The sequence below is a fragment of the Ovis aries genome, chromosome 21 (genome assembly GCF_016772045.2).
Source record: "Ovis aries strain OAR_USU_Benz2616 breed Rambouillet chromosome 21, ARS-UI_Ramb_v3.0, whole genome shotgun sequence".
Taxonomy (NCBI): Eukaryota; Metazoa; Chordata; class Mammalia; order Artiodactyla; family Bovidae; genus Ovis; species Ovis aries.
In genome coordinates this window covers 41,516,648-41,532,058 of record NC_056074.1, presented here as the reverse complement: position 1 = coordinate 41,532,058, position 15,411 = coordinate 41,516,648, and the positions used below count along the sequence as shown (strand labels likewise).

General features: G+C 40.0%; 1 protein-coding gene across 5 annotated transcripts in view; it reads right to left on the bottom strand.

Annotated features, from left to right (window-relative positions):
- KDM2A (lysine demethylase 2A) overlaps positions 1–15,411 on the bottom strand; it is a 91,917-nt gene that overhangs the window by 54,154 nt on the left and 22,352 nt on the right. Inside the window, exon 2 of one of the 5 annotated variants that reach the window (XM_027959726.3) lies at positions 11,384–11,442. The exons of the other annotated variants lie outside the window; for them this stretch is intronic. Coding sequence (XP_027815527.1) covers positions 11,384–11,419 — 36 coding nt within the window. The 5' untranslated portion in view covers positions 11,420–11,442. The remainder of the gene's footprint in view (positions 1–11,383; positions 11,443–15,411) is intronic. 5 annotated transcript variants of the gene reach the window in all.

Below are 15,411 nucleotides of genomic sequence, written 5' to 3'. Positions count from 1 at the left end.
ATTCAAGCTAAGAGAGAAACCAATAATGCAAGTTAATGACCAGGTTTGCCAAATTCCTCCAGACATTTAAAACATTGCCAATCACCTCCCAACCAAGTGAACATTCTTGGAAAAATTTACCTACAGGTATGACTCCATTTATCACTTATTATCTTCAGCAAAACTACATAAGGAGAACAAAGCAACCAGAGTTGGAGTGGGTATCAGCCTGGGTCTAGATACTGGTACTTTGAATTTTGAATTCCCTAAGCTTTCATTTTCTTGTGTGAATATGTCAACAATTTCACTTAATTCTTGCCACCACAGGATTGTGATGAGGTTTAAATGTACATATGCAAAAACACTCTGCAAACTGTGAAGTGCCCTATCAGTTCAGTTGCTCAGTTGTGTACAACTCTTTGCGACACCATGCACACCAGGATTCCCTGTCCACCACTAACTCCCCAAGCTTGCTCAAACTCATGTCCATTGAGTCAGTGAAGCCATCCAACCATCTCATCCTCTGTCTTCCCCGTCTCCTCCTGCCTTCAATCTTTACCAGCATCAGGGGCTTTTCCAATGAGTGCCCTATACAAAGAGGCTAAATGGAGTAATGGCAGAGCCTAGGGTTCAAGTAACAGTTCTGCCTCTCACTGTGTAAGAGCCACTTAACGAACAATTGTTAACAGAAGCCATGGCACAGGACCGGATGAGGACTAAGTGAGACAAAAGACATAAAAAAGCCGGCATGAGCTCAAAAACTATTAAGAATTGTGGATTTGAACAGGAAGCAACACTGGATTGGGAAATAACCATCTTTCCCAAAAAGAGTGATTTGGTTTACGTGGCTAGAGACAAGTCCTACTTGACATGCCTTTTCTCATATAGCATTAAACACTGGATAAGGTTTTCTCCTTCTTTATCATCCCAGGTGGCAGACTTCTAGTAAGTTTTCTAAGCCTAACCCTCTCAGGAGCTCTTTCATGGTTCCACCATCTCTAAATCCTCTTATACCAAATACCTAATCCTAGGGATAAAATTTCATGAAATCCAACAACTGTAACCTGGTCATCCCCACACTGCCAGCTCTTTTAATTTAATATAAGTGGTCATTCCTGGAAGGTGTTATTTAGAAGCCTAAGTGGTAGAGTTGATTCTACTGTTGTTGATTTCTGGGTAAAGGAACCCAGAAATCAACATTTCAGGAATAATATGACCATTAAAGGAACAGTCACATGGGAACAGGGGAAGTGCAGAGCCAGAACAGAGGAGCTACGTGCTTATTTATACAAGAAGAAGTTTTCGGACATCAAGACAGACTAGAACAGAAGACTGAAGAAGGAAAAAAGAGAAGTGACCAAAAAAGAGAAGGTTTAGAGCACAGTTCAATTATTGACATAAAATAAATTTCACACCTGCCTGCCTGTGTTGCTCTAAAATCTCAGAAGATATTACAGGAGTAATAATTATATACATTTCTAGAAAATAAAAATTAAATCATGCCAATCTGAATTATTTGGCATCTACTGCTATGATTCTCTTGTATTGTTGGGATGTAATGAGAAAAAACCCTAGGGAAAAGTAAATTATGTTAAATTTTATACTGCCAAGAGAAAGGGGAATAGACAAAGAAATTGAAGGGATTTGATAAACCATACTTCATCCTTCATTGTACTTGTTAGAAAGCTTGTTCAGTACTGAAAGAAAGTTTCTAAGAGAGACAGAGTAAAGACTTAGAACAGAGACCTAACAGCTCTTTCCCCACCATCATCCTCATAGAGATTCTAAGCTGGTGAGTCCCATGGCTTTTGTACCAGAATTTTCATGTCCTGAGTACTTATTGTAGGCTGAGTTCTGTCCAAGACAGGAAATAAAATATAGAAGTGAGTGGCTGTTTTCCAGAAGCTCATAATTTGTTTAGAAAACAAAACTCACTTAATTAAGAAAAGACTAGAGGCATAGGCAAGAGCAGAATGCAAAAAAGAACTTAGAACAGGTTTAGACAGTCCACTTTCACACAGGTGAGTGTTGCTATGAAATGCTACAGCTAAATATCAATGTGACTAGATGTTATTACATTTTCTATTATAATAATAGCTAACACATGAATGCCTCCTTGTGTTAAGCATTTTCAAACCCACTTTTATAGTTTATTTATAATCCTTACAATAATCCAATGAAGACAGTAAAATGTCAATTTTAGTTATGAAGAAAGAATCAAAAAAGTTAGGTAACAAACCAGAATTACTTAACAAGTAGCTATTCTTAATCCCTACAACAGAAGTTCTGGAATTTTCTGGTCTCAATCCCTTACACTCTTAAAAATTACTGAGGACCCCAAACAGCTTTTGTATATATGGGTTATACAGGTCAATATTCAGTGATTACAAATTAAAATGGAAGAATTTCTAAATATGAAATTGCAAAACAAGCCTTGAATTTCCAAAAAGGCTCAAGAAAAACTTCAGGATTTCAAAGTAATGTTTCACTGGACCATGATGAAGTTACAAAGATTAGAGCAGGTGTAATCCCCAGATGTTTAAGCTGGTTTCAGAAAGGGCAGAGGAACCAGAGATCAACATCCGCTTGATCAATTAAAAAGCAAGAGTTCCAGAAAAACATCTATTTCTGCTTTATTGATTACACCAAAGCCTTTGACTGTGTGGATCACAGTAAACTGTGGAAAATTCTGAAAGAGATGGGAATACCAGACCACCTGACCTGACTCTTGAGAAACCTATATGCATGTCAGGAAGCAACATTTAGAACTGGACATGAACAATAGACTGGTTCCAAGTCGGGAAAGGAGTATGTCAAGGCTGTATATTGTCACTCTGCTTATTTAACTTATATGCAGAGAATATCAAGAGAAACGCTGGGCTCGGGGAAACACCAGCTGGAATCAAGATTGCCGGGAGAAATATCAATAACCTCAGATATGCAGATGACACCACCCTTATGGCAGAAAGTGAAGAGGGACTAAAAAGCCTCTTGACGAAAGTGAAAGAGGAGAGTGAAAAGGTTGGCTTAAAGCTCAACATTCAAAAAACTAAGATCATGGCATCTGGTCCCATTACTTCATGGCAAATAGATGGGGAAACAGTGTTAGATTTTATTTTGGGGGGGCTCCAAAATCATTGCAGATGGTGACTGCAGCCATGAAATTAAAAGACGCTTACTCCTTGGAAGGAAAGTTATGACCAACCTAGATAGCATATTAAAAGCAGAGACATTACTTTGCCAACAAAGGTCCGTCTAGTCAAGGCTATGGTTTTTCCAGTGGTCATGTATGGATGTGAGAGTTGGACTGTGAAGAAGGCTAAGTGCCGAAGAATTGATGTTTTTGAACTGTGGTGTTGGAGAAGACTCTTGAGAGTCCCTTGGACTGCAAGGAGATCCAACCAGTCCGTCCTAAAGGAGATCAGACCTGGATGTTCATTGGAAGGACTGATGCTAAAGCTGAAAATCCAATATTCTAGCCACCTCAGGCAAAGAGTTGACTCATTGGAAAAGACTGATGCTGGGAGGGATTGGGGGCAGGAGGAAAAGGGGACGACAGAGGATGAGATGGCTGGATACCAACTCGATGCATATGAGTTTGGGTAAACTCCAGGAGTTGGTGATGGACAGGGAAGCCTGGCGTGCTGCAATTCATGGGGTCGTAAAGAGTCAGACACGACTGAGTGACTGAACTGCATCAAATGCAGCTAGTTAAGAGCACAATGCTGCTGCTAAGTTGCTTCAGTCATGTCCGACTCTGTGAGACCCCATAGATGGCAGCCTACCAGGCTCTGCCGTCCCTGGGATTCTCCAGGCAAGAGTACTAGAGTGGGCTGCCATTTCCTTCTCCAATGCATGAAGTGAAAAGTGAAAGTGAAGTCGCTCAGTCGTGTTCGACTCTTCCCCACCCCATGGACTGTAGCCCACCAGGCTCCTCCATCCGTGGGATTTTCCAGGCAAGAGTACTGGAATGGGGTGCCATCGCCTTCTCCGAAGAGCACAATGAGTACCAAAAAATGAGTTAATCTCTGAAAAAAACACACATAAACCCTACTACTTTACAAAATTTTAGAAAACAGAGGAACATACAAATACACATTCAATTAATCCTGAGTGATATCATCACACATCAAATAGTTCTGGAAAACTCCACTGTATTTCTAGAAAATCTTCACTTTAATTAGAGAATGAGACAGAAAAAGGCAAATAACATCTTAGTATTACTACAAAGACAGTTTTGACCTCACAGATTCCTATACTTAAAAGAATCCTGAGTATATACCATACTGTGGGAACCACTGTTTCACACCAATCCTGTTTAAATCCTGGGTCATAAAAATTAATTTAGGTCATTTATGCATTTTTTAAATGAAATAGTAGGAATAGAATGAAGTGGAGAGTATCAGAAAACACAGTATGGGTTACCATTTCCTGAAACTTTTGTTACAATTATGTATACCCAAGTGTATGAGTGTACTGGCTCCTAACTGAAAAAGGTGTTTCCTACTGCAGTCAAAAACTGAAAACACCCTCCCACATGCTAATTTCCCTACACTACTGCCAAGCCAAAGGCTGTGTGCACATAACCTATATCTGTATGCTGAAAACTGAGAATCTGTGATATTCTCTGATATATTCTGAGAATCTAGATATTCTCCAACATGAAGGCAACTAAAGGTTTCAGATGGATAAAATGTCTACAGAATAGGTTTAATTTACCTTACCATGGTTTCATGCTGTTGCCACAGCCATCTCTAATGCTTTTCTACCACCTCCTCTTCCACAGTCAGTTCAGGTAAATAAGAAGGCAAGAGGGGTTATCCAAGCTCCATTGCCACAAACAAAGGTGCTCTTTCCTTCCCTCTAAACAGAGCTCCTGCTCTTAATATAGGTTTACTTCCTAAATGAAGGGCCTGCCTTCACAGCAAACTGGTCAACAATCACTTTGCTGCTGGCATTATGGTTACTGCTCTCCTCCTGAATCTACAGGATTCCCTGGGTCAAAACAGCAGTATTCAGACAATGGTTCAAGCTGTAGATGTCTCTCCATATCCTGGCAAAGGCAGGCCTGCATCTGGCGAACTGCAACAAATGGAAACAGCAGACAGTGAAAGGCAGAGCCTGTCTGCACCAACAGCTGAAGCTCCACCCACAGCCTGGGCACAATCCACGACACCCAGCAATCTCAACAGTGGACTCCCTTAGAGGCTACAAAGACAAACTCTACTGGAGGCAGTGAATGAAACATGATATCACTGCCTCTTCCTTTCTACCAGAACTGAACTACAGGATTTTATCTCAGAAGGTGCTTCTCAATTAGTCCAAATAAGAAGCCTGAGGAAAATTATCAGAAAAAAGGCAGGGAGGCAGGGCTAAGTTCAATGATGCATCATAATGGCACATATTATATTTTTTAAAAAATTGTAGTAACCTACACATAATGTAACATTTTTAACCATTTTTACATGTACAGTTCAGCGGCATTCACACTGTTATACAACCAACATGACTACCGTTCTCCAGAAGTTTTACATCATCCCATACTGAAAGTCTGTCCTTACTGGTTGAAACTTTTTCAATGATCTTATTTTTCTGGTATGAGCCTACCCTAAATTGCAAGTGTACCCCTCTCTAGCATAGACCCAATCCCACTACTATCTTCAAACCTGGAGGGGAAAGGGCAAATTCCGTGGAGGCAGAAATCTTTTTACTGCTGCCTTCCAAGAATCTAGCGCATGTCTGACAAATACAGATTCAAATATTCATTTATTACATGTCCAAAGTACTATTCCAAGAGAACTTACTAACTACAAAGGGAAAACATATCTTTACAATGAAGAGTTCTGCTTGTTACCACCTTAACCAGTCTTAACCATCACTACCAGGGGGGCAACTGAGCACTGTGCCCCTTCTGACTTGATCCAATATGAAGTTCTCAATCACCCAGGAAGCATCCTTGCCAAATGTTTAACATGAATCCTCTAGACTCAAGTTCTAGTTTACAAGGAATACAGTTTAGAAAAACAAAGTACACAAGGAGGGAAGAGACAAATCCAGAATGTGTGACATTTTAAAAAACAATGTCACTCACATGAGTACAGTCAACTGATATCTGACAGAGGACCAAGGGCAATTCAACACCTTCCTGTGGAATGAATGCAGTCTTTTCAACAACTGGTGCTGAAACAACTAGACAATCATGCAATAAAAATATCCAAGCAATAAACCTTATATATTTCACAAATTAACTCAAAATGGACCATAGACCTAAATAGACAACAGAAAGCTTCTAGAAGATAACAGGAAAAATCTGAAATGACCCCGGGTTTAGAATTTTTAAGACACAGTACCAAAAGCACTATCCACAAAAGAAAAATTTGGTATATTAGTCTTCATTAGAATAAAAAAAACCTCTGCTCTGTGAAATACATTCTTTAAGAGAATAAAAAGAGAAATCACAGACAGGGAGATAATATTCACAAAAGGAGCTGAAAACTTATGTCCACACACCAAAATCTGTATACAAACACATACAGCAGTTTTACTCAGAAGTGTCAAAACCTGGAAGCAACCAACATGCCCTTCACGAGGTGAGTGGATAAACAAACTATGGTACAGCCATACAAGGCAGTGTTGCTGCTGTTTAGTCGCCAAGTTGTGTCAGATTCTTTTGTGACTCCACAGACTATAGCCCAGCAGGCTCCTCTTTCCATGGGATTTTCCAGGCAAAAATACTGGAGAGAATGCCTTTTCCTTCTCCAGAGGCTCTTCCTCACCCAGAGATCGAACCCACATCTCCTGCACTGGCAGGCAGACTCTTACCACTGAGCCACCAGAGAAGCCCCACAATCGAGTATTATTCAGCAGTGAAAAGAACTAGCAAGACACAAAGAGATGCAGGAAACTTAAATGTGTATTATGAAGTGAGAAAAACTAGTCTGAAAAGGCTACAATACTGTATTTGGATTGCAACTATCTGACATTCTAATAAAGGCAAAACTATGGATATAACCCAAATAACTATAAATACAAAGAGGGAACCCTAATATAAACTATAGACTTTGGGTGATAATGTTTTATCACTTTGAAGTGAAGTTGCTCAGTCGTGTCCAATTCTTTGCGACCCCATGGACTGTAGTCTACCAGGCTTCTCCATCCATGGGATTTTCCAGGCAATAGTACTGGAGTGGGTTGCCATTTCCTTCTCCAGGGGATCACCCCGACCCAGGGATGGAACCTGGGTCTCCCGCATTGTAGACAGACACTTTACCGTCTAAGCCACCTGGGAAGTCCTTTTATCACTTTAGGTTCATCAATTATAAAAATGTACCACATTAATGCAAGATGTTAATAACAGGGGAAACTGGGAGGCAAGGTGGGGGTATGTGGGAACTCTGTACTTTCTTCTGAATTTTTCTGCAAATCTAAGACTCCTTTAAAAATAAAAACTTAGTAGTTTGGAAAAAAAAAAATCTACGTCACAAAAACAAAGAAGACAGAGGGACTGTACAGAATCAGCAAACTTTTACTGTAAGGGGCCAGAAAGTAAATATTTTAGGTTTTGTGGGACATAAGGTCTCTATCACAACTATTTCAACTCTGCCACAGTAGCATGAAAACAGCCAGAGACAACACAAGAGCATAAACTTGGCTTCATCTACAGATACTGAAATCTGAATTTCATATAGTTTCTATCTTTCATAAAATACTGTTCTTTGGATTGTTTTCAACCATTTAAAAACGTAAAAGCCAAAGAACTGAAAAGACGTATTTAAACAACTACTTATATACACAAATGTTCACAACAGCACTATTCCAAACAGCCAAAAGGTAGAAACCACCCAAATATCCATCACTGGGCAGATAAAGTGTGAATCAAGGAAATATTATTCAGTCATAAAAAGGAATGAAATATCGATACAGGCTACCATGTGAATGAACCTCAAAAACATTCCGAGTGGAAGAAGCCTGACACAGAATGTCATATATTATTCCAACTATATAAAACATCCAGAATAGGCTAATCTACAGGAACAGATAGTCAACTAGTGCTTCCCAGGAGCTGAAGGGAGGGGCTGATGGGGACACTGCTTAACAGTACAGGGTTTCCTTTTTGGGTGTTTAAAATGTCTTGAAACTAGACAGAATGCACTGAAGGTATTAAATGTCAATACACTGCACACTTTAAAGTGGTTAATGGTTATTTATGAAAATTTTACCTCAATTAAAAAAAAATACAGGGGGGAAATGTAAAAGCTATTCCTACTTTGGGGGCTGTACAGAAACAGGTGGCTAGTCAGACTTGACACATGAGTTATAGTATGTCAATCTCTATCCTAGATTAAAAGAGACTGAAGAGCTATAATTAAATGGAATGCATAAACTTGGAATGAATCCAGAGTTTAAAAACCCAGAAAAGAGCCATTTAGGCAAATGTGAACATTAGGTAACAGGGAACTGCTGTTATTTTCTTAAGAGTATGACAACAGATTTGTGATCAGGTTCATAACCTTATTTAGGAAAGACATGCTGAAATATTTAGGGGCTTCCAAGTGGGCTTCCCTGGTGGTTCAACTAGTAAAGAACCCGTCTGCCAATGCAGGAGATACAAGAGACACAGGTTCCACCCCTGGGTTGGGAGGATCCCTTGCAGGAGAAAATGGCAACCCACTCCAGTATTCTTGCCTGGAAAATTCCACGGAGAAGCCAAGTGGGCTACAGTTCATGGGGTCGCAAAGAGTCGGAAATGACTGAGCACACACACACACAAATATGTCATGATGTGCATATTACTTTCAAATAATTCAGCCTTGAGAAAGTATATACAGAAATAAGATGGCAATTTTTAGAAAACACTCGGGACGCTAGGTGAAGAATATACAGATGATTGTTATACTATTCTTTAAACTTTTCTGTGTTAGAGTTTTTCCAAACTACAAAGGTTTGGGGGTGACTGCATTTTGTGAAGGTAGACAGCTGCCTTCAGTTGGAGAAAGCTGAACACAAAGGTTGACAACAGGCAGCTTCCTTACCACCCGGGGAAGCTCATATACTTGGATTACTGAGACTATAATATATAAATTCTAATAACTAGTACTCATAATATTTACAAAATTACTAAATATTATCTTTTTATACTGGGTCTATGAAGTAGAAAATACATTTACCTGTATATTATCTGTATACATGTGTGTGCATGTATAAAGGCCAATAAGACAACACGGTAGGATACATGTACTGAAAAAATAGTTCCTTTGGTGGAAGGGATCAGGGCTAAAGCCATTAGAGGCTCTTCAGCCTTATCTATAACACTTTAACTTTACATAATAATGTATTCTTTATCTATAATACTTTATATAATAAGATATTCCTACTCTATTTGTAATTAAAAAGCAGTCATATTTGAAATATATAGAACTAGCTGGTTATATAACTTAAGTTTTGAAAATCATAATAGATACCATTTATTCAAACTTCATTGTTTGCAAAGCAGTCTATATTCATTATCCTATTAAATCCTCAAACAACTCTAAAAAGGCAAGTATCATTATTACCCCTAATTTAGAAATGACTAAACTGGTCTAAAGCTCAACATTCAGAAAACTAAGATCATGGCATCTGGTCCCATCACTTCATGGCAAATAGATGGGGGAACAGTGGAAACAGTATTAGACTTTATTTTGGGGAGCTCCAAAATCACTGCAGATGGTGGTTGCAGCCATGAAATTAAAAGACGCTTACTCCTTGGAAGGAAAGTTATGACCAACCTAGATAGCATATTAAAAAGCAGAGACATTACTTTGCCAACAAAGGTCTATCTAGTCAAAGCTATGGTTTTTCCAGTGGTCACATATGGATGTGAAAGTTGGACTGTGAACAAAGCTGAGTGCTGAAGAATTGATGCTTTTGAACTGTGGTGTTGGAAAAGACTCTTGAGAGTCCCTTGGACTGCAAGGAGATCCAACCAGTCCGTCCTAAAGGAGATCAGACCTGGGTGTTCTTTGGAAGCAATGATGCTAAAGCTGAAACTCCAGTACTTTGGCTACCTCATGCAAAGAGTTGACTCATTGGAAAAGACTCTGATGCTGGGAGGGATTAGGGGCAGGAGGAAAAGGGGAAGACAGAGGATGAGCTGGCTGGATGGCATCACCGACTCGATGGACGTGAGTCTGAGTGAACTCCGGAGGTTGGTGATGGACAGGGAGCCCTGGCGTGCTGCAATTCATGGCGTCGCAAAGAGCCGGACACGATTGAGCGACTGAGCTGAAACTGAGACTCAGAGAGGTTAGGAAGTGCCCTATTTAAGGTTGCACCATGTCAGCATCTGGAAGGAATGCCAAACCACACTAAAGCAAATTCACACAGAAACTGACAGATTAGTTACAGCCTTGCTAAGGGAATATTCAGTTAATGTAGGAGTAAAGAGAACACACTCCTTCATTTTGCCACTGCTAAAGAAAAATATTTGCTTATTTATCTGCCAGACTCAATAAAGGAAGCCGTAAGACCATTTCTTGACTAACTACACTGAACATGGTTGTGGCATTCCAAACCTACCAAAAGTTTAACAGATTTAGGTAGAACTGAAGTGACAAGCCATGGACGACCAGCCTCTGCCTCAGCTCTTTTGGTTCATTCTAAGTAAAGCACAGTAGATAAATTCATCTGGACTGCACTTTAGCGTGTGGGTTATTTGTTTCTTTTGTTTTTAACTGGAGGGTAATTTGCTTTATAATGCTGTGTTGGTTTCTGCAGGGTAACATCTTGAATTAGCTGTAACTACACACACGGGCACATGGGCACACGCGCACACACACGCAAACACAGCCCCTTCTTCTTGATCCTCTCTCCCACCCCATCTGCTATCCTGGCCCCTTAGGTGGTCAGAGCACCAGGCTGGGTTCCCCGTGTCATACAGCAGCTACCACTAGTTATCCATTTTACACATGATCGTGCATATATGTTAACAGTACTTTCTCAATTTGTTCCATTCTCTCCTTCCCCTGCTTGGATTATTTGTTTCTGATAAAGAAAAAACCCTACGATTTGAGTTTTATCTACCAAACATCTCATGTTTGTTTTTTTTAAAGGACAGCAATAATGGCAAGTATTAAAGCAACCATAACTGATCTAGTAAAAACTAAGTTAATAAGTGTACACTCGGTCGATATTTACATTACCACTAGAACAGAGGCTTGCTACAAGAATCTCTAACATAAGGTAACAATGCAGTGTCTCTGAAGCTCATGATCCTTGAACTTCTCTTCCCTTTTTACTTTAATAAAGTTTAGCTAGGTTCACTGACTTCTGAAATCCAGTGAAAGGTATCTCTTTTAACCTGACCTTTCCCAGGATGGCACAAGGAGCTGTGGTTAAGCCTGGATGAAATACCAACAAGACTTACCTCTACTCTCATATGCCAAATCTTCCATAACAGCATCGTTTTTAAGTTGATTACATACTCTGGAGAGTAAGAATAAGGAGATCAAACCAGTCAATCTTAGAAGAAATCAACCCTGAATACTCATTGGAAGAACTGATACTGAAGCTGAAGCTCTAATACTTTGGAGACCTGATGCAAACAGCCAACTCACTGGAAAAGACCCTGATGCTCAGAAAGATTGAAGGCAGAAGGAAAACGGGGTGACAGAGGATGAGAACTGGGGTAAACTCCAGGAGATGGTGAGGGACAAGGAAGTCTGGCATGCTGCATGCAGCTCATGGGGTTGCAAAGAGTCAGGTACCACTAAGGTGAACAACAATAACAACATATTCTGGGCTTATATGTCAGACACTGTCACAAATCTTAGATGTTTCAACTTCCATCTTTCATGGGATATTTATATCTGGTTCAGGAAATCTTTACTGCTAGTGCTACAAAGTAACTTTAGTGCTGGGCCAGGTTCTGAGGAAGTTTCAAACATACTAACATAATTCCAGATGATCTAAAAGAGCTACCTACTTCTAAAAGCTTTTACAAAACATCTTATACTCAAGAAATCATTAAACTCACTAAAATGAGGGCAGAAAGCATGGAACTATAGTTTATAATCAATATTTTTTATAGCCAGTATTAACCTGAAGAGTTTTTTCCTACAGCAAAAAAGAGAATAAATGGTTCTTTCCCATTCACCATTTCAATACTGCTCATTTTGTATTCAGTGACTTCAATTCATATTACACATGCTGTTTCAAGCTTCTTTCCTATACTGTTTCCTGTTCTATCACCTTTCCTTACAAATGATGACCTCATGACTATAAGGAACATAAACACTTTAAATGCTAGCAATTATAGTTTGCCTCTCTCACAATGTCAGGCCAACCCTCTGCTCTCTATCCTACTCTAATTATCAAGGTAACTTCTCACCCTCTCATTGGGTCTCAGTTAATTTCACTCAAATCTCAAGACAACTAAGTTCTAAAATGTGCCTTTTGCACTTTACTTTTTAAAATTATTTATCTGGCTCTCTGTCCTCAATAGTTTAAGATCCAGCATTTCCAGAGAAGCTATTATTTAATTCTGATTCTTGAATATCAGATATTCTTGAATATTAGAATATCAAATATCAAGAATACTGGTATTCTTGAATATCAGTCTCCCAACAACATAGTTCAAATTTCAGGAACCACGGTATATGAACCGTGGGTACCTGCCTAAGTACAGATTTTACTGGTCGAAAAAGTGGCTATGAAAATGACAGATGTGTATTGTGTCCATTGACCAATCACACCCCTTTCAAAGTCTGTTGATGAGTCACTGGGCATGATATTCAGTTCATACACAAATAGCACACAGTGCTTAACTGTATTGATGCCTAGTCTCCAGGAATAAACCCACATGCAATTTTACAAAAACAGACAATCAAAAGAGGGAACTGGCCTTCAGAGATAAAAATAAAGGAAGAGATAAAAAGTAGAAATGCTGGAAGTGAAATCTGAGTTATATGTGTCAGATGAAGTTAGTGCAAGCAAACTCTTCGACATAGACATTAAGGAAAGTGATGATGGTGATAAGGATGAGGCTGTCCCAGAGAAAGAGACAGCAGCAAAAAAGGAACTCTCAGTGATATTCATGACATTGAAAGTACAAAGGATAAAATGTTGGAAGCCAAGGCATCCAGAAGATGTTTGCTCCATATCTAATGTTACACAACAAGAAGCAGGTAAACACTGTTCAAGCTAAGGTAAGTTTTTAACAAAGATACAGAACAGTTTAATATTCAATGTTTCTAATGCTTTAAATTATAGTGTATCAACCAAACACCTTCCAGACCCAGGGATCAAACCCAGGTCTCCTGCATTGCAGGCAGATTCTTTGCTGTCTGAGCCACCAGGGAAGAACCCCAGAAACGTATGTTTACTATTGTTTTCACTTTCTCATACATTTCTAACCAATGATGAAATCATTTTTAATTTTGACAAAAATTTTAAAGGGCACATCATTTTTCCCATTGACAAGGATCTTACGAGTATGCAGGGTCATTTTTACAGTCCCATACTACCATGCAAAGTGGGGGGGGGGGGGTGTGGATATATACAAGAGTGTGTGTGTGTGTGTACGTACAGGCATGGAATTTATTTACTGAAGCATGGTTGATTTACAATGTGTTAGCTTCTGGTGTACAGCGAAGTGACTCAGTTACACGTATATATACACATATTCTTTTTCATATTCTTTTCCATTATTATTTACTATAGGATATTGAGTACAGTTTCCGGTGCTGATACAGTAGGAACTTGTTGTTTCTCTATTTTATATATAATAGTTTGTATCTGCCTAATATATCCGCCCCCACCACCACCTTTCACTTTTGGTAACCATGTCTGTTTTCTGTGTTTGTGAGTCTGTTTCCATTTTGTAGATAAGTTCATTTATGCCGTATTTTAGATTCTACATATAAGTGATAGGGCTTCCCTTGTGGCTCAGCTGGTAAAGAATCCACCTGCAAGGCGGGACACCTGGGTTCAATCCCTGGGTTGGGAGATCCCCTGGAGAAGGGAAAGGCTATCCACTCCAGTATTCTGGCCTAGAGAATTCCATATAGTCCATGGGGTTGCAAAGAGTTGGACACGACTGAGCGACTTTCACTTTCACTATAAGTGATATGGTATCTCTTATTTCACTTTGTTTGATAATCTCTAGGTCCATCTGCTGCTGCCGCCAAGTCACTGCAGTCACGTCCAACTGACTCTGTCAGATGGCAGCCCACCAGGCTCCCCTGTCCCCGGGATTCTCCACGCAAGAACACTGGAGTGGGTTGTCATTTCCTTCTCCAGTGTATTAAAGGGCAAAGTGACAGTGAAGTCGCTCAGTCGTGTCCGACTCTTAGCGACCCCATGGACTGCAGCACACCAGGCTCCTCCGTTGAGAGCACTGGAGTGGGCTGCCAGTGCCTTCTCTGCTAGGTCCATCTATGTTGCTATAAATGGCATTATTTCATTCTTTTTTTTGGCCAGGCCAGGCAGATTGTGGCATCTCAGTTCCCCAACCAAGGACTGAACCTGCGACACACAGTGAAAACACTGAATCCTCATCACAAGAGCAGGAGAAGGCGATGGCACCCCACTCCAGTACTCTTGCCTGGAAAATCCCACGGACAGAGGAGCCTGGTGGGCTGCAATCCTCGTGGTCGCTAAGAGTCAGACAGGACTTCACTTTCACTTTTCACTTTCATGCACTGGAGAAGGAAATGGCAACCCACTCCAGTGTTCTTGCCTGGAGAATCCCAGGGACAGGGGAACCTGGTCGGCTGCCGTCTATGGGGTCGCAGAGTCGCACACGACTAAAGCGACTTAGTAGCAGCAGCAGCAGCAGCAGCAGCAGCACAAGAGCCCCGTTATGTCCTTCTTTTTACGGCTGAGTAGTGCTCCACTGCATGCATGCACCACATCTTCTTCAGACATTCCGCGGGATGTTCAGGTTTTGTTTCCCTGTCTTGGTTACCGTGGACAGTGCTACTGTAAACACTGGGGTACATTTCTCTTTTTGAATTACAGTTTTCTGTGGATATATGCCCAGGAGCGAGGCTGCTGGATTATATGGCAACTCTTTTTAGTTTGTTAAGGAACCACCATATTGTTTTCCAAAGTAGCTGCACCAATTTACATTCCACAGGTGTGTATTTTGTTGCCCACTTACTCGCAAACCATCTGAGAATAAGTTGTATATATGAAGTCCCTTTACTCCTAAATACTTAAGCATGTATTTCCTAAAAATAAGGATTTTTTTCTACCAAACCATAGAACAGCTGTCAGAGATAACTTTTTAAGAACCTATCTACTCTTAAGGAATAAAAGATGGAATCAATGCCTGCTGTTCAATGTCAAAGATAGCAGCTGTGAAATGTATAAATGAGTTTTTCATATGTAGTATCTTTCAGGCAATAATATAGTTTAAACTTTCTGTTTAAGACACTGTCAACAGTAAAAGTA